The sequence below is a fragment of the Homarus americanus genome, unplaced genomic scaffold (genome assembly GCF_018991925.1).
Source record: "Homarus americanus isolate GMGI-L3 unplaced genomic scaffold, GMGI_Hamer_2.0 scaffold30108, whole genome shotgun sequence".
Taxonomy (NCBI): domain Eukaryota; kingdom Metazoa; phylum Arthropoda; class Malacostraca; order Decapoda; family Nephropidae; genus Homarus; species Homarus americanus.
In genome coordinates, this window is record NW_024748109.1 from 7,138,874 (window position 1) to 7,160,358 (window position 21,485).

Consider the following 21,485-nt stretch of genomic DNA (forward strand, 5'->3'; position numbering starts at 1 on the left):
TCTGGCGAAAACTTGCTGTTATTCCGGTGGGGAGGAGGGGTTTAGGGGAGAGAGTTGAGGGTAGGAGGGGTTGAGGGGAGGGAGTTGAGGGTAGGAGGGGTTGAGGAGGGTTGGGAGGAGGAGGTTGAGGGAGGGTGGAAGGAGGAGGTGTTGAGGGGAGGGGGTTGGAAGGAGGAGGGGTTGAGGGGAGGGGGTTGAGCGTCGGAGGGGTTCAGGGAGGGGGTTGAAGGTAGGAGGGGTTGAGGGTAGGGTGCCACAACAGGCTGGCCCAGGCGGCTCCAGGAACGGGGCGCCGAATCGGTCTTGACCCTCTATTGGTCAGCCCATGTGTGTGTGTGTGTGTGTGTGTGTGTGTGTGTGTTAGATAGCGAGACGCACGGATAGATAAATACTTGCTAACAGAACAATTACCTACATCACAGGCTTATAATACGCAAGAACTGAAACCTAACCTAACCTAACCTAAGCCCCCTAAGAGAGCGTTAGGGTGGTTAATCTTCAGGTGAAGTACGATGTGTTGGTAGACGTCACGGATAAATTTAATAAAAATGTATTAATAAATCAAACAAGAGGGAAGGAGGTGGAGGTAGTGGTGGAGGGAAGCGAGGGAGGGAGGTGGAGGTATGGGAGGTGGTGTGGTGGTGGTGGTGGGAAGCGGGGAGGAGGGAGGTGGAGGTACATGGGGAGGTGGTGGTGGTGGTGGTGGGAAGCGAGGAGGAGGTGGAGGCATGGGGAGGTAGTGGTGGTGGTGGTGGTGGGAAGCGAGGAGGAGGTGGAGGGTACATGGGGGGTACTGGTGGTGGTGGTGGGAAGCGGGAGGGAGGTGGAGGGTACATGGGGAGGGTAGTGGTGGTGGTGGTGATGGAGGAGTGTAGTGGTGGTGGTGGGGAAGGTGAGTGGTGGTGGTGGAGGAGGTGGTGTGGTGGTGGTGGGGAGGAGATTGGTGGTGGAGGAGGGTGAGTGGTGATGATGGAGGAGGGTAGTGGTGGTGGGGGAGGAGGGGTAGTGGTGGTGGGGAGGAGGTGAGTGGTGGACAGGGAGGTAGTGGTTGCAGTGGGTGGGTTAAGTTAGATTCGTGTGGTGGTGAGATGTGGTGGGGAAGTGTGAGTGGGTGGAAGCGAGGGGGTTGGAAGGTAGTGGGGGGGGAGGTAGTGGTGGTGAGTGGGTGTGTGTTGATGGTGGAGAGGAGGGTCGAGGGGTGGTGGAGAAGGAAAAGGAGGGATGGAGAAAGGGGGAGGAGGGTGTGTTGGAGGAAGGAAGTGGGTAAGGGGTGGGGGTAGTTTTGAAGGTGGAGATAGGAAGGGAGTGGGATGTGTTGTTTGTGGTGGAGGCAGGACCGGGCTGGTGGGAGGGAGGGAGGGAGGGAGGGAGGAGGGAGGGAGGGAGGAGGGAGGGAGGGAGGGAGGAGGGAGGGAGGGGGAGTGTAGCACCCAGGCAGGCGCCCAGCCTGCCTGGGTGCTGCGTGCTGGTTGGGATATAGGGCTGGTGAAGCGGGTGTGGAGGCCAGTTCCTGGCAGTCCGTGGGTGTCGGCGCGCGTACTGCCCCAGCAACGCCTCCACCACCAGTCTCCGTCCCCACACACACACACTGCCACGCTACACCTCCCCATGCCCGCCCTCGCACTCTTGCTGCACTCACTACACTCCAGGCGTCGCCAGCCCCGCGTCCTGCACAATCCCCAGTAGTCGAGAGGAGCAAGTGACGCCTTGAAGTCTCCCTGAGGCCGCCACGTGCTGCACAGTCTGTCTGCCTGCATGCGCCACCACGCCTCTCCCTCTCCTTCATGGCATCTCTCACCGCCTCAGATGACACACGTGTAACTCTTACTCTCGAAACATCGTACAATTAAATGCTATAAACTGTGTTGGTGGAAAAAAAGAGGCGAGTAAGTGAGGGGTGGAGTGAGTGGCCACTTACACTGTCAGTAAGTCCGCGTGATTGACAACAACAGGCCGCCAGCTCACGAGGATCAACCACACTTCCTCAGTCTAGGCAGAGGGTGATGCTGTGTAGTTACTGCCGTCCACGATCATCCTGTCAGCGCCGCTAGCAGTGGATCGTGCAGACTGGCCACCAGTTAGTGTGGCTGAGACTCTTGGCGCAAAAGGACGACGGTTGGCTGTGGTGAAGGCCGGGGGTCCAGCGCCGGCATTTGCTAGTGAAGCGCGACCTTGACCGTGAAGGGAGACAGTAGTAGCCCCGCCCACTACCGCACACCACTGCCCCAGCTCCTGGCCCCACGTGGACCCGCTCTCACCAGTCCTGCACCACCACCACCACCACCATCCTTCATCTCCAACTTGTGGCATCTGGAGAGTCAGTATAGTGTGCAGTCTTCCCCCTAACTCTCCTTCCCTCGGTTTAACTCCCACGACACAGAAAACGAACACGATAACCCCATCCCCAAAAAAAGAACGTTCACTACAACTTCCTTAACTCAGATTTATTCCCGAAAAGACTCTGAAAAAAAAAGGGAAAACAAACCACTTGAACTTACAAAACAAAAGAACTCGGTAGAATTTAACAATGGAGGTGGTATTCAAAGTGAGCGTCTTGGTGTGGGCGATCGTGATTTTGTTGGCCCCTACACAAGGTAAGCACCCTACAGTTAAGTGTAAACAACCTCTACCTCACCAGCTATATAAACTTATGTTAACTTCGCTATCTTCCCTCACCCCTCATACTTCCTCATCCTCTTTCGTTCCTTCACATCCTCCCTCGTTCCCTCATCCTTCCCTCGTTCCCTCATCGTTTCCTCATCGTTCCCTCATCCCTTCCTCGTTCCCTCATCCCTTCCTCGTTCCCTCATCCCTTCCTCGTTCCCCCATCCCTCTCTCGTTCCCTCATAGTTCCCTCATCCCTCATCGTTCCCTCATCCCTCCCTCGTTCCCTCATCGTTCCCTCGTTCCCTCATCCCTTCCGCGTTCCCTCATCCCTTCCTCGTTCCCCCATCCCTCTCTCATTCCTCATAGTTCCCTCATCCTCATCGTTCCCTCATCCCTCCCTCGTTTCCTCATCGTTCCCTCGTTTCCCTCATCCTCCCTCGTTCCTCCCTCGTTCCCTCATCCCTTCTCGTTCCCTCATCCTCATCGTTTCCTCATCCCTCCCTCGTTCCCCTCATCCCTTCCTCGTTCCTCATCCCTTCCTCGTTCCCTCATCCCTTCCAAGCGTTCCTCATCCCTTCCTCGTTCCCCCCATCCCTCTCTCGTTCCTCATAGTTCCCTCATCCCTCCCTCGTTCCTCATCCTTCCTCGTTCCCTCATCGTTCCTCATCCTTCCTCGTTCCTCATCCCTCCTCGTTTCCTCATCCCTTCACGTTCCCTCATCCTTTCCTCGTTCCTCATCGTTCCCTCATCCTTTCCTCGTTCCCCTCCCTCATCCTTTCCTCGTTCCTCATCGTTTCCCTCATCCTTTCCTCGTTCCCTCATCGTTCCCTCATCCCTCCTCGTTCCTTCATCGTTCCCTCATCCTTTCCTCGTTCCCTCATCCCTTCCTCGTCGTTCCCTCATCCCTCCCTCGTTCCCTCATCCCTCCCTCGTTCCCTCATCCCTCCCTCGTTCCCTCATCGTTCCCTCATCCCTCCCTCGTTCCCTCATCGTTCCCTCGTTCCCTTCCTCGTTCCCTCATCTCCTCACCCCTCTTCCCTCACGCCTCCCAAACGTATCTCTAACACAACTCAAATCACTTAATATAATGTGTATTATTGTAACTATGGAAGCCTTTATTTTTGTTAAGTTTCCAGGAATTTCAACGTAAATAATATTCATATCGGTTGAAGTCTCTAAACTCTCACTAACTTTCTCTTTTATGTTTATTTATTTATATGTTTATTTCCTCCCAGTTTAATCCGATAAGATATTCTTATATGGATAGATACTGTATGTTAAAAGATGGATGCTGAGTACATAACCCCTTGAGTACGATGTTTAAATCCATTGAGTACATTATTTTAACCCCCTGAGTATTATGTCTTAAATTCCTGAGTATGATGTTTTAAACCTTTCAGTATGATATTGTTAACTTCTTGAGTATGATGACATTTTACTCAGGGAGTTAAGTTATCGTGTTCAAGAGGTTGTCATCGTACTCAAGGGATTAATTCATCAAACTCACGGAGTAAAGTAATCGTGGTCAAATAATTAAGTCATCGTGCTCAAGGAACTAAGTCATCATACTCAAAGAGCTAAGTCATCGTACTCAAGGGTTCATCGTAATCAAGGGCTTAATTTAATCACCACCAGACCCTGAAAGCCCTACTAAACACCCCTTGAAGACTTCCACATATAATCGTAATACATGTGTTTAGACAGAGTAAAACACTCGAGGAAAAAAACATGTTTTCTTTTGTTTCTCAGACGGAAACACACACATACACAAACACAAACACACACCAAGAAACACAACACACACACACACACACACACACACACACACACACACCAAGAAACACACACACACACACACACACACACACACACCAAGAAACGCACACACACACACACACACACACACACACACACACCAAGAAACACACACACACACACACACACACACACAAAACACACACACACACACACACACACACCAAGAAACACACACACACACACACACACCAAGAAACGCACACACACACACACACACACACACACCAAGCACACGCACACACACACACACACACAATGTATGTGCAGAGTTTAACACACACTTGTCTTATGAATAACAATGTCCAGCATAAACTGTGATTATTTTTAAAGTTCTGTTTAATTACAAATTACTGACTAGGAATGAAATTAATGTTCCTGGGGGTGGGGGGCGGGGGAGGAGGGAGGGTGGAGTGGGGGGAGGAGGGGGGGAGAGAGGGAGGGGAGGAGGAGGGGTGAGAGGAGGGGAAGGAGGAGAAGGGGAAGGGGGTTTGGTTACTTAAGTGTCACTAAAGTTACTTAAACAGCGAATTAAAAACGTCACTAAAGTTACTTATTGGTTACTTATAGCATCTCTAAATTTACTGAACTAATTACTTATATCACCACTGTTACTTCCTCTTACTTATTTGTTTCTTTGAGTTATTTAGTGATATCCTCTCTCTCTCTCGTTTAATTCCCTATTCTTTCTTTTTCTACTTCCTTTCCTTATTCCTCTTCCTTTGTTCTTCTAATCCCTTCGTTTCTCCTCTTCCCTCATTCTTCTCATCTCTTTCTGATTATTCCTTTCTTCTTTTACGTCCATCTATCTTCTTCAACACGTTTTTCACCCCCCACCCCCAACACCTGGTCCTCCCCCCATCTCCAACACCTGGTCCTGTCCTCCCCCAACACCTGGTCCTCCACCCCCACCCCCAACACCTGCTCCCCATCACTTTGTCTCCCCCATTTCGAGTCCTCCTCCCCCCCTCATCCCCTTCACTTATTCTCCCCCTCACTGATCCTGAACAGCGCCACCACGGGCAGAAGGCAGGCGAATATTGATGAGGTGTAGACCTTTTCAGCGAGTCTTTCTTTATGTGTGTAAAGAAAGAAGGAGGTGAAAGAAAATTAGAGGAGGGAGGAAGGAGGGGGGCGGGGGTTAATTGTTCGGAAATTGAAGACATTTAGGAGGGAGAAGGAGGTGGGCTGACCGCCTTACTACTGGCTAGTTAAGCTAATAGTGTGTTAAAGTTGTGTCCTGAGCTAGTTGTTGTAGGTGATTTTCTTGGAGGTAATTTACTAGTTGGCTGTCCGCTTCTGGCGACTTTGACACTACACACACTAACCCTATTTACGGGTGGTTTGAGGGTGGTCTTGGGAGGTTGTCCATTGCCTGGCCGTATAGATCAGGGGTGGTAAGGGACTTGTTGAGGTTCGGTATCTTTTGGGGGACGATGTATGGTTGTTGTTGTTATCTGGTGGGAGTCTTTGAAGGAGTTCTTGCTCTGATCGTTCTATCTTTTGCCAGACTCTGTTTGCCAGGGTGTGTAGCTGCTGGTTGATGGGTTATATTCTCAGGTCTCTATGTATCTCGGCTGTCGTTCTGGTGAAGGGGTATCTTTCACCTGTGATGAATCTCAGGGCTTCGTTCTGGACTACTTGTAATTTTAATATTTGAGTGGTGCTCATAGTATGAATAGGTACTGCTGGGTAAGTTAATATCGGTATGATAAGTGATGTCACCTGGCGGGGTTTTATTTTTTCAGGAAGCGCAGTAAAGCGGTATAGTTTTCTCAGCTCCCTTTTTGATTTTTCCTTCCTGGTGTGGACATGATGGGAGTAACCTGTCGTGGATACATTCAGGCCCAGGAGTGTGTCGCTGCTATTGTATTCTATCTGGGCATTGTTGATTATTATTAATGGATAGGTTTTCATTCAATATAAGGGTATCACTGAATTTTTGGAGACTGTTTTGGATTTTTCATTTTTCTTCATAGTTATTTACCCTTTTTAATTCCCGTTTGGTGTTGTTGACCTACTGTATATTGCTAGTGAATTTCTTCGTGTTATTTGAGTAATGCATGTATAACATCTTCGTTTCCTGTAGGGTGGGAGAGAGGACGCCGTCCTGAGGGACTCCGTTCATTAGTGGGAAGGTCTCTCCTGTGTTTTGTCTCACCCTCAGTCTGGCGTTTCTGCCGCCAAGAAAGTTGCAAAACAGCTTTTCGATGTTGGCGGGAAGTCCGAGTTGAAGGATTTCATATATTAGACCGTCATGACATAGTTTGTTAAACGCCTTCGCTTCGTGGTTACATTGGCTATAACTCACTGCGGTTCTGGCTGTTGAGGTGGACTTCCTTTTCCTAAACCCAAATTGTCTGAAATTGATCCTGTTGGTCGTTTCAAGGTGATTTCTCAGACGGTTAATGATGATTTTTTCACCGATTTTGCCGGGTATGTACATCGAGGAGGGAGATCGGTCTGTAATTTAGTGGATCAGCAGGATTTTTTTCCTTGTTTGGCGGTTAAGATAATAATGACGTCTTTGAATAACATAAAACACCTGGAGTAAATGGTGCATAAAAGAGGAGAATTATCTTGGTACTGTACAAGAGAGAACGTGATAGACTAGCAGGAGCCTTGACACAGATCCTCTTCTATAATTTACATGGAATATGACTCAAGTTTGTCACGACCTGGAAGTAGTGGAAGTTACCAAAGCTGATTGAGGAAGAATCAGATATGACATACAGAAATTTGCCTAAAAGTTCACTCAACTTTAGGCTAGCAGTAACAGACACATCCAGGGGAGAGGGAACGGAAGGGGGGGGGGGGCAAGCATTAAGTTAATTTAAAGTGATTGTAAACGAGGCAGTTTTGGTGTGATATAAACCTAATCTAGCCTAACCTAAATCTTGACAGTACCATTAAACACAATAACCAAGACAGTGTACATCAGTGACTTAAGAGTTCCCGAGGGCCCCGTGTTCTATCCCGGGGCACATACGGTCAGATTCAATTATACACAAAGAACTTAAAACCGTCTCTATGGCAGTGTCTTTAGTGACGTTGATCGAGTGGCACTTGAGTTGTTCTTCTGTGAGAATTCGTGAGAACTACCAATAAGGCTTAGGTAAAATCAGTGAGATTTATTACATTACATGAAGAGAATTCTGAAATTATCTGAGGGTCAGGAGATATGTGAGAGCTTATTGAATTAATGGTGTTTATAAGTGATACAATGAGCCGTATACCTGTAGGGCAGCCAGCACGGGGGGGCTAACTATAGCTTGGTACGCCGCTGACCTGATTCCCTACCTACTACTACTACTGCGCGAGTGTGTGTGTGTGTGTGTGTGTGCAGAGAGAGAGAGACTTACACAAGATTTATTATTCACGTGTAAACATCATCACATCAGTTGGGAGGCCATTTTAAAATGTGACGTCAGCTAGGTGGTAAAACGCAGTATAATTATGCAACAATAACACTAACTGAGCCGCCTGCTGTGTTGTAGTCATCCATAAACAATAATATATTTCCCATGTTAAAACTAAAGAAAAACATTAACTACAGACACTGAAACTATCATACACCATTTACAAGGCAACACTACTTAGTCTTACATCCTAACCTTTGAAAATTAATTCGTATGATAAACAGTACAACATTCAACATTAATGTTCTATAGAGGCGCATGTTGAGCTCCTAGATAAATATTAACACGTATACTCATAGAGAATGTATGACCTATTCTTAGGGGATTCACACAACACAGTCATACTATGTTAACTCTCACACTGGCGCCGGGCACTCATACACTAGCGACGGTTACTCACTAGAGGCGGTTACTCACACATTAGCACCGGTTATTCACATAAGAAAATAAGAATAGAGGAAACTGCAGCGGGCCCTTTGACCCATACTGGGCAGTCCCGTTTACACCCAACCCCTATCGTTCATATATCCACCCAACCTATGTTTGAACCTATCCAGCGTATTCGAGTTAATGATGATGTTTGGTAACTTGTTCCACTCATCCACTACTCTATTTCCAAACCAATGTTTACCCACCTCTCGCCTAAATCTAAATTTCTCTAATTTAAAACCATTGTTACGAGTTCGCTCCTGGTTGGATAGTTTGAGTACCTTTGTTATATCACCTTTGTTTAGCCCTGACTTCCATTTATACACCTCGATCATATCGCCCCTCACTCTACGTCTCTCGAGGGAGTGCAGATTAAGATGCTTTAACCTGTTTCTGTACTCAGGGTTCCTAATGCCAGGGATTAGTCTTGTCATTCTCCTCCCATTTCTTTTTAGGGATTCTATATCCATTCTGTAATACGGTGACCAGAACTGAATTGCGTAACCCAAGTGACGTCTCATAAGCGCAAGATATAGTTTTAGGATAACTTCGCAAGTCTTGTAACTAACACTCCTCTGTATGAACCCAAGTACTTTGTTGGGTGACGGGTGATGGGTGATGAGTAATGGATGATGAGTGATGAGTGATGGGTGATGGGTGGCGAGTGATGGATGATGAGTTACAGGTGATGGGTGATGGATGATAAGTGATAGGTCATGAGTGATGGGTGGTGAGTAATGGATGATAGGAAAGACGAACCATGCCAGGAGAGATAGTGAGTGAGTGTGTGTGTGTGTGTGTGTGTGTGTGTGTGTGTGTGTGTGTGTACAATGGATGGGATGGTGGACCCTTTCTCCGGACCCTTCTTGCCGTCCCATAAACCCATTAATTCAGCTGTCGTCGACTATACTCGGCTTCAGGTCCAGCCCAGCAACGCGTCACACAAACACCGCCTCCTCTTCTCCAAACTATCATCAACAATACCCGTCTTCTCTGCCGTCTTCTCCTATACCACCACAGCTTGATGGTCTGTCTGTCTGTCTGTCTGTCTGTCTGTCTGTCTATCTGTATCTCATGGTCGAACATATCACAACACGGTGAAATATGTAATTGTAAGGAGAGGTCGGTTAAGTAGCCAATATGGTTAGGTTAGGTTAGGTTGAGTCGAGTCAAGGGTCATAAGAAAGTACTGTGGCTATAAGTGAGTCACATGAAATATTATTGCATAGTAAAATAATGAACAATTCGAACATCATACCAGAGACATTATAATGATTATGTTTACATCACTTATGTCTTGTTTAGCAAAGACATAAAATCATCGTCATTATCATTATATTTTATCCTTAACCAGCCATTATCATTACCAGACAGTGTATGTGTGTGTGTGTGTGTGTGTGTGTGTGTGTGTGTTCAACAAGTAAGAAGTATTTCATGTAAGTTCCTAAAACTTTCTTGATATGCAAATTAAGATTTGCACAAGTTTTTCAGACAGAGATAACATGTACACAAGTAGTTAAGATTATATACTACACACACACACACACACACACACACACACACACACACACACACACACAAAGATATAGGTAATGATGAGACCTTGAGGTTACCTACTGTATGTGACCTATGTGTTGCTGCCGTACAGCAGAGTGTGGAGGACCACTGCTCGTTAGATGCACAGCTTTGTTGATAATTGCAACTCCCATCACCCACACGTCCCCCACACACCACATCTACCAGCGCCATCACCTACTACTAATATACTGTCACTCAGAATCGAGTATGACGATCATCCAGCGATGGCAGAATGATTAAACAAGGTATTGGTGATAGTGAGGCTGTGTTCAGCACACTTGCCAAAGAGGAATAGGCTTTTGGTATTACTCTTGTTAACTCCGTCTCTCCCTAAAGTTCCCTGCCATAAGTCATCTGAACCAACTCTGACACTGAAGTCACCGAGGAGCACAACCTGCATCCAGTGTTGAAGGAAGTGTTTCAGATTAATTCAGTGGGACTCGGAGCATCATGAAGCGCTCGTTGACCTCAATAGGCATTTCTATTAGTCTGTGCAAGGAGGAAGACTGGCGAATGGCGAAAGAATCTCCGTAAATACGATTTCGCTCCACAGTGGACTTACTATTTCGTTGCAGGTAGCTGCAGCGACTGAGGATAGGGCGAGTTGCAATGGACTGCCGATAGTCCAGTTCGTTGGGTTTCGCTTTATTAGCCTGACCCATTGAGTATTGTCTTCATCTGCCATTGTAGTCCTTGGGTTCTCGTGTTGTTCACCTCTTCTGCCTATTCCATCATTGGTATCTTACTGGAGCGCCATAAGCACGTGCTGCCCAGAGCGGTTGACTACAGGGGTTGCCAGATGATGTGTACTGTATGTCCATTATCTGCGTCACAGAGCCCAAGCCGGTTTTCTATCTGGGGTTTCTCCAATAGCCTTTCACTGAAGAGTATCACCACAAGACAATGTTAACACACACACAGACTACTACCATCATCTTCACCACCACTACAGAACCAGCAGAACTCAGGCATGGTCCACCCAGCAGCCGTCATATACTGTACACAAGTTTTTTGCATGATGGACCAACACTCTGTTTTTGTCCATCTCCGTGCCTCCAGTCATCCCCGGATAATGCACCCACCAGTACCACTCAGACTCACACCATATGGTACACCGCTATGCACGACGACGGTACAGCATCTCTGAATAGTGGTACGCCAACATTGCTAACACACACACACACACACACACACACACACACACACACACACACACACACACACACCTATATATTAGAGGAAACACAGTTCGGCTCTGCCCTCCCACCCAGTTGTGGTCTCACGCATCCCCGACTATACCCCCCAAGGCTGTGTTACCCCCCTCCGCTTTTCCCCCACACCACCGGCTGGACGTCTCCGAGCATTGGACTATAAACACACTTTATGGCCCTACATATGCATATCCAAATTGCTTGATAATAAAAGTAATGATTATGGGTCTCTATCTGCAGCACAGATCCCCCAAGACGCGGGAAACAAGGAGAGCTTTGTCCCAGTACAAATGTCCACCGCGTTGAGGCCTCCATGAAACATGTAGACTTTTGTCCCAGAATGATGGTTTAGCAGGACTAAGGCTTTCACAGAACACGCACATTCTTGTCCCAGTACAAGTGTTCAAGCGTCAGTAAAGTGTTTTTTTTTCTTCACTTAACATTCTTCTGCGTCACAACTGAGAGAACTTTATCACGGGCCGTCGTTCTTAAACCTCGAGGCTAAAAGTCCATTTGGTGGATCATGTTTATTCATCACCACTAAAACCTTCTTACGGGTCATTCTGTTGACAAGAACTAAAATCTGTCTTCTGGGATGTTGTTCTACAGTGTGGTTAAGGTCGCTTTCTCTACCAATACGACACATACGACTGGTTAAGGTCGCTTTCTCTACCAATACAACACATACGACTGGTTAAGGTCGCTTTATCTACCAATACAACACATACGACTGGTTAAGGTCGCTTTCTCTACCAATACAACACATACGATTGATCATTTTTGGTGACAACTTTTCAGAAGGATAATCTTTTGCTTTTAATTACTGATGCACCACGACCACAAGTTAGTCTATCATTTTGTTCTGAATTTTAATCCTTCTTTTCTTACCAATTATAACACAATAGATCTAAAGTACTAGAAAACAATGGATACTTATACTGTTTGCCATCCTAGGTACATTGTTTGCATAATTACGCAGTCTTTGTACAGTGTATACCTACATGGTCTATGATTATGCATGATGAACTCTATACCTGCATTGTTTATATATATATACAAATATCTATCTATCTATCTATCTCTCTAAGAACCACACCTGTACAATCGGCCCCTGGAGATGGTTATGAGTATTTTAGCGTTATCGCCTTATCATTTCCATCCATAATGTTATCAGTTCATTTAGTGGAAGATAACATAACAAAATAGGAACATAAACGCCTTAGAGGCTACTCAATATAACTTAACTTAACCTAACCCAACACATGCTAACCTAACCTGACCTGACCTAACGTAGCCTCACCTAACCTAACCAATAGACAACACATTATACTTCCAATATCTTCTCAGGCTGTAGTACCTCCCTGTTTAAATGTTTCTCTACTATCTAACCCAAGCCAACGAGTCGGACATTATTCACGAGCATTATTTTTTATCTGCCTCGTGTTTAGGGCCAACTTTTGGTGAATTGGCCTATCTCTCTCTCTCTCTCTCTCTCTCTCTCTCTCTCTCTCTCTCTCTCTCTCTCTCTCTCAGATTCCCAGCACGTCTATGTCACCTTGACTTAAGAGACCTCTGATACATGTACGATCTTTAGTTAATGTTTCTGAAGAGAGATGATTTTTTTTTTTTACGATCTACGGTTATTCTTAAGTTGTTGTTGGTTAAGTGAGAGAGCGAGGAGGTCTTTGGTGTTCCTGAGAGAGAGAGAGAGAGAGAGAGAGAGAGTTAAATATGATAGGAAGGGAAGGGGGCGGAAAAGAAGATGGGGAAGAAGTTAAAGTGAGAGGAAAAGAATTATGTGAGAAAGGAGAGAGAGAGGGGGGGAAAGGAAAGAGGGTAGTAAGAAGAGAAGGAAGAAAGATTATGGTGAGATGGAAGGAGAGGGAAAATAATCATGAGAAGTACAAAAAAAAAGAGAGAGAGGCTTAAATGGTGACGGGAGAGAAAGAAGGGAGAGATGAGACAAACAAAAGATGAGAGAAGGAGTAATGAGAAGGAAAAGTGTGGCACCATGATAGAGTATTATAAGTGTGGCACCATGATAGAGTATTATAAATCTGGCACCATGATAGAGTATTATAAGTGTGGCACCATGATAGAGTATTATAAGTGTGGCACCATGATAGAGTATTATAAGTGTGGCACCATGATAGAGTATAATAAGTGTGGCACCATGATAGAGTATTATAAGTGTGGCACCATGATAGAGTATTATATGTGGCACCAGAGTATTATAAGTGTGGCACCATGATAGAGTATTATAAGTGTGGCACCATGATAGAGTATTATAAGTGTGGCACCATGATAGAGTATTATAAGTGTGGCACCATGATAGAGTATTATAAGTGTGGCACCATGATAGAGTATAATAAGTATGGCACCATGATAGAGTATTATAAGTGTGGCACCATGATAGAGTATAATAAGTGTGGCACCATGATAGAGTATTATAAGTGTGGCACCATGATAGAGTATTATAAGTGTGGCACCATGATAGAGTATTATAAGTGTGGCACCATGATAGAGTATTATAAGTGTGGCACCATGATAGAGTATAATAAGTGTGGCACCATGATAGAGTATTATAAGTGTGGCACCATGATAGAGTATTATAAGTGTGGCACCATGATAGAGTATTATAAGTGTGGCACCATGATAGAGTATTATAAGTGTGGCACCATGATAGAGATAATTATTATGGTATATAAGTGTACCATAGAGGTATTATAAGTGTGGCACCAAGATAGAGTATTATAAATGGCACCATGATAATATAATAGCGTGGCACCATGATAGAGTATTATAAGTGGCACCATAATATTATTATAAGTGTGGCACCATGATAGAATATTATAAGTGTGGCACCATGATAGAGTGTATGGCACCATATTATTATAAGTGTGGCACCATGATAGAGTATTATAAGTGTGGCACCATGATAGAGTATTATAAGTGTGGCACCATGATGGCACCATGATGTATTATAAGTGTGGCACCATGATAGAGTATTATAAGTGTGGCACCATGATGTTATAAGTGTGGCACCATGATAGAGTATTATAAGTGTGGCACCATGATAGAGTATTATAAGTGTGGCACCATGATAGAGTATTAAAAAGTGTGGCACCATTTCCCATCATCATATTACTTTAGCCAAATTATATTCCAGGCAGGATAGTAAGGTCGAAGTACGCCATTAACGAGGGTGCGTGTGTAAGACCTGCAGTAGTTTCACCTAATTCTGTATGTTGGTTATAATAAACGTGTTTTATTCACTTAATGTATTATTACACTGGGTGCGTGTCTTTACTACTGCAAATTACCTCCCCTCCACACCCCACCTCCCCCCCCCCTTTCCCTCACTGGATACCCACACAATTAAATAACGATAGCTAATCACCATACATAGAGATAAATAACTGGTGATTTATATTTTTCACTAACACAAATGAGACCTGTTAGTAAATGTCGTTCTTCATGTCAACACCTGTCATAGTACGTGTGTTTGTTCTGTCTTCTGCTGCTGTAATTTTTTTTTTACCTGAATTGACAGTTCATATTATGGTTAGTTAGATACATTACTGTACTGTTTGTTGGAGGGGGGGGGGGGCATTTTTTTTTACACACACACCTGATGTTTTTGACAAATAATGGTAATATATGTTCATTTTCATTTCAGTCTAGGTTAGGTTAGAAGAATGTCACATTGATAACGTTAAACATAATAAATATAGAAACTTAGTAACTATAAACGTCAAACGACAATAAAGAACAATCAATTTAAAAGGTTTTACCCGACGACGAGATTTCGGAGCTGAATTCTGGCCAAATTGTCCCAAACTTCTCATTATTTAGTTGACCTGAAATGATACCTTGAACAAACGAATGACTGAGAAAGGTAGGAAGATGGGGGTAATTTATATGTTGTAAGATAATAAACGAGCAGTGATAAGTTTGACTGACTGACTGACTGACTGAGTTATTGATTGATATCCACTTCGTAAAATCGTCACCGAAGTTTGCAATTGCTTCAGCAGATATAGGGAGCCACTCAATAACCTACACTACGTAACTCACAGCTATAGGGAGCCACTCATTAACCTACAATACGCAACTCACAGCTATAGGGAGCCACTCATTAACCTACAATACGTAACTCACAGCTATAGGGAGCCACTCATTAACCTACAATACGTAACCCACAGCTAAAGGGAGCCACTCTCATCTGACTCCACCCACTAAACTTTACACATCTGTTGTTATGACCAAAGACACAACGATGAAGGGACCTCCATATCATGTTTTCCACTTCTGTAAGGTATACTATTAGTGTGTGACTCTCAGTTGGAAATTTGTGTCTGACTACCACGACATACACTCACATAACCTCTCTCCCCCCTCCTCTTTATCTTCCTAGTCTTTCTCTTCTCTTCTTTTCTCTTCTCCTTTTGCATCGTTTTGGTCTTTTCAGCCTAGCCCTTCACTCCTTTACTCTATAGCTCTGCCTAGCTGACACCAGCCCAGCTAAACCCACCCCAGTGCAGCCCAGCTCGATTCAACACAAGCCAGACCATATTGCTTTGTGGAGGAGTCTCTCTCACTCACTCTCTTTCTCTCTCCTCTGCCCTACTATGAGATCACTACTCTCTCTCTCTCTCTCACTCACTCTCTTTCTCTCTCCTCTGCCCTACTATGAGATCACTACTCTCTCTCTCTCTCCTCAACCCCGCTATGGGATCACAACTCTCCCTCCGTCTCTTACTGGCGTCTCACTGTCCCCATTTTGTCTTCCTCTCTGATTCCCAAGTTCCTTTTTGTTTCTGTCCACCAGTTCATCATGTGTTCACTAACTAGCTGTTGTTATCCTACACACACAGACTAATGTTATAATTTATTCTACATATATTTTGTGTTTTGTGTTCTTGTCGAGGTAAGTCCTGTGTTGTGTTCTGTTGTGTTATGGTGTGGTGTGTTGTGGTGTGGTGTGGTGTGTTGTGGTGTGGTGTTTTGTGGTGTGGTGTGTTGTGTTGTGGTGTGTTGTGGTGTGTTGTGTTGTTGTGTGTGTGTTGTGGTGTGTTGTGTTGTGGTGTGTGTGTGTGTGTGTGTGTGTGTTGTGGTGTGGTGTGTGTGTGTGGTGTGTTGTGGTGTGGTGTGGTGTGGTGTGTTGTGTTGTGTTGTGGTGTGTGTGTGTGTTGTGTGTGTGGTGTGTTGTGGTGTGGTGTGGTGTGGTGTGTTGTGTTGTGGTGTGTTGTGGTGTGTGTGTGTTGTGTGTTGTGTTGTGGTGTGTTGTGTGGTGTGTGTGTGTGTGTGTGTGTTGTGGTGTGTTGTGTTGTGGTGTGTTGTGTGTGGTGTGTGGTGTGGTGTGTGTGTTGTGGTGTGTGTGTTGTTGTGGTGTTTGTGGTGTGGTGTGTTGTGTTGTGTTGGTGTGTTGTGTTGTGGTGTGTGTGTGTGGTGTGTTGTGGTGTGTGTGTTGTGTGTTGTGTTGTGTTGTGGTGTGTTGTGTTGTGGTGTGTTGTGTTGTGGTGTGTTGTGGTGTGTTGTGGTGTGTTGTGGTGTGTTGTGGTGTCGAGAAAAGTCTTGTAATATTGTAAACACTTTTAAACATCATCACATTTACACTTCATTACACTCTTGGGAGATAAGAGGGGTGATGGGGAGAGTGTTGGGGAGATAAGAGGGGTGATGGGGAGAGAGATAAGAGGGGTGATGGGGAGAGTGTTGGGGAGACAAGAGGGGTGATGGGGAGAGTGTTGGGGAGACTTGGGAGATAAGAGGGGTGATGATGGGAGAGAGGGGTGATGGGGAGAATGTTGGGAGATAAGAGGGGTGATGGGGAGAGTGTTGGGGAGATAAGAGGGGTGATGGGGAGAGTGTTGGGGAGACAAGAGGGGTGATGGGGAGAGTGTTGGGGAGACAAGAGGGGTGATGGGGAGAGTGTTGGGGAGACAAGAGGGGTGATGGGGAGTGTTGGGGAGATAACTTAACGAGAGGGGAGGATAAGGGAAAAATATGTATGGATCGTATATATTAGTCAACCCAGCACATCACAGCACTGCACAGCTCAGCACAGCCTAGCACAACCTAGCACAGCAAACCCAGCAAAGCCTAGCACAGCCCAGCAGGTCTTCTTTGTATCGTGTCAGGTTATGCTCATTGCTTGACTCACTGCTTAATTCACTGCTTGACTCGCTGCTTGGTTAACAGTTTGTCTCACTGCTTGACTCACTACTTGTCTCACTGCTTGGTTAACAGTTTGTCTCACTGCTTGACTCACTACTTGACTCACTGCTTGACTCACTGCTTGGTTAACAGATTGTCTCATTGCTTAACTCACTGCTTGATTAACAGCTTAATTTACTGCTTGTCTCACTGCGTGACTCAATATTTGATTCACTGCTTGACTCACTGCTTGATTAACAGCTTGCCTTACTGCTTGACTCACTACTTGATTCGCTGCTTGACTCACTTCTTGACCCACTACTTGTCTTACTGCTTGATTAACAGCTTGCGTCACTGCTTGATTCACTGCTTGATTAACAGCTTGTCTCACTGCTTGACTCACTGCTTAATTACTGACCAGCTTCACGCCTTTCCCCTCACTTTGAAAATATTTGCCTTCACCTCAGTGTTTCGTGACAGGATGATGAGTTTTTGTTGGAGGGGGCTGTGTGTTTGTTTGGGGCTGTGTGTTTGTTTGGGGATGTGTGTTTGTGTGGGGGCTGTGCGTGTTTGTGTGGGGTGTGTGTTTGTGTGGGGGCTGTGCGTGTTTGTGTGGGGGCTGTGCGTGATGTGTGTGTGGGGCTGTGTGTTTGTGTGGGGGCTGTGCGTGTTTGTGTGGGATATGTGTTTGTGTGGGGCTGTTTGTGTGGGGGATATGTGTTTGTGTGGGGGCTGTGTGTGTGTGTGTATCTACAATGGCACACAGTGAGGGAGAAGCTTCATATTAATGGGGTTGATGGTCACAGTTTTGGTGGAGGTAAGGGGGGAGCAGATTGTAAGATTGTGATAATGTGGGACGGGGAAGGGCGGGGCGGGGACGGAATGGGGCGGGGAAGGGGTGAGGCGGGGCGGGGGTCAGGGCGGGGTGGAGCGGAGGTGACAGGTGGGACCTCATGCCAGTCCCTCCCTTACACACACACACACCCTACTCTGCCTCACGCACCATTCATAAATTTCGTCACGTCGATGTCATAAAAATGGTGGCGATGAAACACAGCCGAGACCCTTCTCCAAAATGAAATGGCTAAGAATAGCTCCCAGCAAAAAAACACCAAACTTTTCCCCACAAATGAATACTGACAAAATTTTCTACGGGGTTGATTCTGATGTTTTTAATTGCCTTGATATCTTCAGTAGTGTGTGTGTGTGTGTGTGTGTGTGTGTGTGTGTGTGCAGAGAAGAGAGAAGGAGTACAGAGTCGATGGATTGTATTTGATAATTTGTTTTGTTGTTTGGGGTAAATATCCCAGTTCACCTGAAGATTACCCACCCCCTTCCCTGAGATTATACACTCTAACGCTACATAGAAGACTTGAGTTAGGTTAGGTCAGGTCAGGTCAGGTTAGGTTAGGTCAGGTTAGTTAAGATTGAATGACTATCATGCGTTTATTGTGTGATACGAGTTCTTACGATCTTGACTGACTAAATTCTGCAGCCTAAGGTACAAACGACCTTTCCTGAATTTGATCTAAGCTGATGACCTTCCCCGGTATCATGTGACCTTTTATGACCCTTCTTAGCGTCATGTGACCTTTTGTGACCGTTCCTAGCGCCATGTGACCTTTTGTGACCTTTCCTAGTGTAATGTGACCTTCTGTGACCTTTCCTTAACAACCTTCCTCACCCACCACAGCCTTCCTCACCTCACCCCACCACAACCTTCCTCACCCACCACACCCACCACAACCTTCCTCACCCACCACAACCTTCCTCACCCACCACAACCTTCTCACCCATCACAACCTTCCTCATCCACCACAACCTTCCTCATCCACCACAACCTTCCTCACCCATCACAACCTTCCTCAATCCACCACAACCTTCCTCACCCACCACAACCTTCCTCATCCACCACAACCTTCTTCACCCATCACAACCTTCCTCACCCACCACAACCTTCCTCACCCATCACAACCTCCCACACCACAACCTTCCTCACACCACAACCTTCCTCACCCACCACAACCTTCCTCACCCACCACAACCTTCCTCATCCACCACACCTTCTCACCCACCACAACCTTCCTCACCCACCACAACCTTCCTCACCCATCACAACCTTCCTCACCCATCACAACCTTCCTCATCCACCACAACCTTCCCTCATCCCACCACAACCTTCCTCACCCACCAACCTTCCTCCCCACCCAACCTTCCTCCACCCACCACAACCTTCCTCATCCACCACAACCTCACCACCACACCCACCACAACCTTCCTCACCATCACAACCTTCCTCACCCACCACAACCTTCCTCATCCACCACAACCTTCCTCATCCACCATCACCCACCACAACCTTCCTCACCCATCACAACCTTCCTCAGCCACCACAACCTTCTCATTCCTTCCACCCACCACAACCTTCCTTCACCCACCACAACCTTCCTCACCCACCACAACCTTCCTCATCCACCACAACCTTCCTCACCCACCACAACCTTCCTCACCCATCACAACCTTCCTCATCCACCACAACCTTCCTCACCCACCACAACCTTCCTCACCCATCACAACCTTCCTCACCCACCACAACCACCACAACCTTCACCTCCTTCATCCACCACAACCTTCCTCACCCACCACAACCTCACCCACCACAACCTTCCTCACCCATCACAACCTTCCTCACCCACCACAACCTTCCTCACCCACCACAACCTTCCTCACCCCCATCACAACCTTCCTCACCCACCACAACCTTCCTCACCCACCACAACCTTCCTCATCCACCACAACCTTCCTCACCCACCACAACCTTCCTCACCCATCACAACCTTCCTCACCCACTCCTCACCACCACAACCCATCACAACCTTCACACCCACCACAACCTTCCTCACCCACCACAACATCCACCACAACCTTTCCCACCCACCACAACCTTCCTCACCCTCACAACCTTCCTCACCCATCACAACCTTCCTCACCCACCAACCCTTCCCCCACCCACCACAACCTTCCTCACCCATCACAACCTTCCTCATCCCCACAACCTCCTCCACCACAACCCTCACCCATACAACCTTCCTCACCACCACAACCTTCCTCACTCCCACAACCTTCCTCCCACCACAACCTTCCACCACACCCCACCACAACCTTCCTCACCCACCACAACCTTCCTCACACACCGCAGGAAAGGAAGGGATGGATGAAGTGAGGGAATCAGTGGGAGAGGTAGGGAGGTAAGGAGGAATGGAGGGAAGGGAGGAAATGAAGAAAGGAAGAAGGAAGGGGAAAAAAGGGAGGGAGGGAGGGAGGGAAAGTTTAGTAAAAAGTGGCGACAGGTAAGAAATACTGTAGGTCAATATAAGAGCCACTGAGTCATACCTGTTTATATAATAATAATAATAATAATAATAATAATAATAATAATAATAATAATAATAATAATAATAATAATAATAATAATAATAATAATAATAATAATAATTAACGGTTTATTGAATAAGTTCTGCACACCGAAGGCTGAAAATATACATTGGACATAAATGACTTATTACATACATTGGTGGTTTAACAAAAGCCTTCATTAGAGAAAGGTAAAGGAACATACAGTGAACATACAGATTAATGTAGGTGTTGAACAGCAAACACGTAGTGTAGTAACTCCCTCCCAGATGGTGTTATGAGGGGCCTAATGTGGTGTAGTAACTCCCTCATAGATGGTGTTATGAGGAACCTCACATGATGCTGTAGCAACTCATTCACTACGTGGTGTCGTAGCATCATGGGGACACCACGTGGTCTGGTGTCACAGGACCACACCTCATTCAAGTGAGTGAGGTGTGGTTCCAGGCCTCCCTATTGTGGACTGATTCATATATCGCTGGTGTTGTTGAGTTTAACGGGCAGTTATCATTATGCGTGTGTGTGTGTGTGTGTGTGAGTCTTGTTGCTGGGTGGTGAGGCGTTAGACGCTCTGGGACGGATGCCTCGTATAGATTGTAAGATATAATTACCATAATGACTTTTTTCTTCCTCTCACAAAAACTGCAGTCGGTGTGAAAAGAAGAAGAAAAAAGAAACGACTTCTTCCATTTTTACCTTGTTTTTCCTTCTTTGTTTTCTATTTTTAGTTCTTCAGGTGGCTGCAGAAAGTCGGGTGTTGTTCTGAAATGATTTTGATGATAACGCCTATGTGTGTTGTGACGAGTGAGGGTAATCTCTTGTCATAAGTTGAGAAGATGTTGATAGGTTATAA

At 46.0% G+C, this 21,485-nt stretch overlaps 1 protein-coding gene across 2 annotated transcripts in view; it reads left to right on the forward strand.

The window, feature by feature from the left end:
• The first annotated feature begins 1,491 nt into the window (after positions 1 to 1,491).
• LOC121880059 (chordin-like protein 2) overlaps positions 1,492 to 21,485 on the forward strand; it is an 80,730-nt gene continuing 60,736 nt past the window's right edge. Inside the window, exon 1 of one of the 2 annotated variants that reach the window (XM_042387065.1) lies at positions 1,492 to 2,594. In XM_042387065.1, coding sequence (XP_042242999.1) covers positions 2,528 to 2,594 — 67 coding nt within the window. In that variant the 5' untranslated portion in view covers positions 1,492 to 2,527. The remainder of the gene's footprint in view (positions 2,595 to 21,485) is intronic. The other variant, XM_042387064.1, reaches the window with a different exon arrangement.